This window comes from Trichogramma pretiosum, unplaced genomic scaffold, assembly GCF_000599845.2.
Source record: "Trichogramma pretiosum strain Unisexual culture from Peru unplaced genomic scaffold, Tpre_2.0 scaffold16, whole genome shotgun sequence".
NCBI classification, from domain to species: domain Eukaryota; kingdom Metazoa; phylum Arthropoda; class Insecta; order Hymenoptera; family Trichogrammatidae; genus Trichogramma; species Trichogramma pretiosum.
The window spans coordinates 2,258,646-2,261,202 of record NW_019641647.1 but is presented as its reverse complement, the minus strand read 5'-3'; the positions used below and the strand labels follow the sequence as shown (position 1 = coordinate 2,261,202).

The window sequence follows — 2,557 nt, the reverse complement described above, 5'->3', positions numbered from 1 at the left end:
TTGAAACCCCAACTGCACGAACTGAAGCCTATAAATAAGTCAATATCATTTAAAAAAAGTATCTGATCAATATACGCGCGTGGCCACAGAATCATATTTCCTTTGCCAGGGCTCTTTTTACACGACTCTTTTTTTGAACGAGCGTACGCAAACAACGGGCGTATTAAAGCTCGTAAAGTAAGTTATTGCTCGCACGAACACGTTCGCGAAGCCATCGTTTAGCAATAAAGCGCGAATCTTGAAATTCGACAACACTACTTTCGATCGATCGTTTTCATAAACATTTCCAATGTAGCAGAAATGTCAATTAATAGAGAACTATATATATATATCGTTTAAGGCGCGAACGCCGTAAAATAAATACCGATGTATCGAGGTCTAAAGTAATTGCGAGTACTTGGCTATTTTGTCAAAGGTAGTAGTGAGCTATGCACGGTGAATTTTCAACGTCAAACAAGTATCTGACGAGTATTGTACGGTTGAAGAAAGGACGCGTTTATATATAATAAAAATATTATATATAAATATGGGAAATATAGGGATTTATAGAGGCTCAAAGGATTATTATGACACGTCTTAATGTTTGAATTGCTCCTTTAACTTGACCTGCGCGATGATTTCATACGCCTACCAACACAAAACAGTAAATAAGTTTGACGTAAGCTTTTCAAATGCAGCGACGTCTGCCTTTAAAGGATAGTATTTATTCGTGAATGATGATGCGGTCTTAATAGTTGGAGAATCGGCTGCTCGTGTCGATACGCGTTTCACTCTAATCGAGTGTGAAAAGACCGAAACGATACCGATATCGTAATCTCTTTAATGAATCTCGAGCGGCGTTAATGTGTCTGCGGTGAAAAGCAAAATAAATAAATATAAAGTTGATATGCCAATTGTCTTTATTGGGTTATGATATTACAGTGAAAGTTGGAGCCGCTCTTGACATAATCGAGCTGGCTATCACTGGTTCTCTTGTAATCGGTCCCATTACTTGCCTACGGCGCAACGTCCGCGATTGTTGCGCAAAAAGTCCCGCTATTGGCAAAATTACAAAAAAATTCGTCTCGTTAAAAATCTGAATAATTATGTCTTACTGTGAGGATGTCAACGTTTTAGACTTACACCGCAGCGCAAGGCGTTACCGATGTTGCGGGAGTGCTGCTGGCAGGCACGGGCAGCTTCACCTAAGCATTTACGGGCTGCGCCGACGAAAATTTGCGTGAGGGCTCGGCTGACTATGGCGGCAGCCTACACCAAGTAAACAAAAAGGGTAATCATTTTTTCATGCACCACTTTATTTATTTTTTTCTTTAAATAAATCAGCTATACTCACAACTGGATTACGGTCGTCGGTTTCTTCGGCTTCGGGTTTCTTTGCTGCGTCTTGAGCAAAGACTACGCTGAAGAGGGCCAAGCCACAAACGATGAGGAATAAACGACTGAACATTTTTGCTAGACTTTACTAGTTTCAGGTAATTGTACTGAATGTTTCAATTAAGAGCAACGTCGACTTTTTATACTACTAGAATTTTACTACAAACGTCAATTTAAAACGAATCGAACACGGCAAATTGAAAACAAACAAATGACATGTGCGCAATTGACGCACCTTTATAACGTTTGTTTTCCTCGTTGCAACATATTCGTATGTAAAAAATTGAGGAAAATGAGCTGCTTTATTTCAATTTTATAGCAATTTCTTAGCTATTTGCTACTGAAAATTGTTCTGCAGGTGCCATTTGTTATGTCATATACGAGAAAAGCAGTATTTCAATACGAAGGAGCAAAAATGTCATATCGTCATAAATCGTCTTTATCGTGTGAAAATTTCAATAATAAATAATTCGTTTGATAGTGACGCAATGTAAAAGAGAATATTTGTATGAAATTGGGTTAAATTAATGAAGTTTTATTAACAAGACAAAATTGCGACAGTGAAAAGATTTTGATAGCAATTTTTGTACATGAAAGAGGACCAAGTCAGAAATAATTGTATATAAATTATAAATTATAGACAAAGCAAGATTGGTCTATGAAAAAAATGGATAATTTTTGCTGAAGATATAAAAGAGTATGAAAGGGGAAAATATTTGCGAGGGAGATGAGCAGCCGACGACAGGCCCGAAATGAATCATCATCGTTCAGAAGCACAATAGGCACACGCAATGAAGCGCTATCTCTCTCTCTTAATGTATACGTACTTTACACGAGTTAGGCGATCATCGATTTATCAACAAGGAACGGTGTAACATCGCGTACACGTAGAGAGATAGCCTGGGCTGGAAGTTTTGCCCGCAAAACCGCAACAATAAACTCGACGCGCGTCGATAAATAATAAAACGAGGGCGCGAGCGATGCGCTGTACAGGCCTCGTGTGCGTACGACGTCAATGGTCAAAAAATGCGAAAGCGCAGGGAGGAAACAAAGTGTATCACCAAGGGAGATGCGTACGTTTATAACAGACTAGTACGCGCATGCCATAAGCGATCGATCAAAAAAGTCTATACCGCAAAAAAGGAAAAAAATAAATGAAATAAAAACACATAAGCAGTAGCGG

The 2,557-nt window shown here is 38.7% G+C and overlaps 1 protein-coding gene across 1 annotated transcript; it reads right to left on the bottom strand.

Moving 5' to 3' along the window:
- Positions 1 to 876: 876 nt before the first annotated feature.
- On the bottom strand, positions 877 to 1,500 carry LOC111693869. The gene is made up of 3 exons (XM_023459859.1): positions 1,334 to 1,500; positions 1,123 to 1,248; positions 877 to 1,035 (listed from the first exon to the last, which is right to left on the bottom strand). The coding sequence occupies exons 1-3, from the start codon at positions 1,445 to 1,447 to the stop codon at positions 988 to 990; spliced, it is 288 nt and encodes a 95-aa protein (XP_023315627.1). The 5' UTR covers positions 1,448 to 1,500; the 3' UTR covers positions 877 to 987.
- Between the last annotated feature and the right edge of the window lie 1,057 nt (positions 1,501 to 2,557).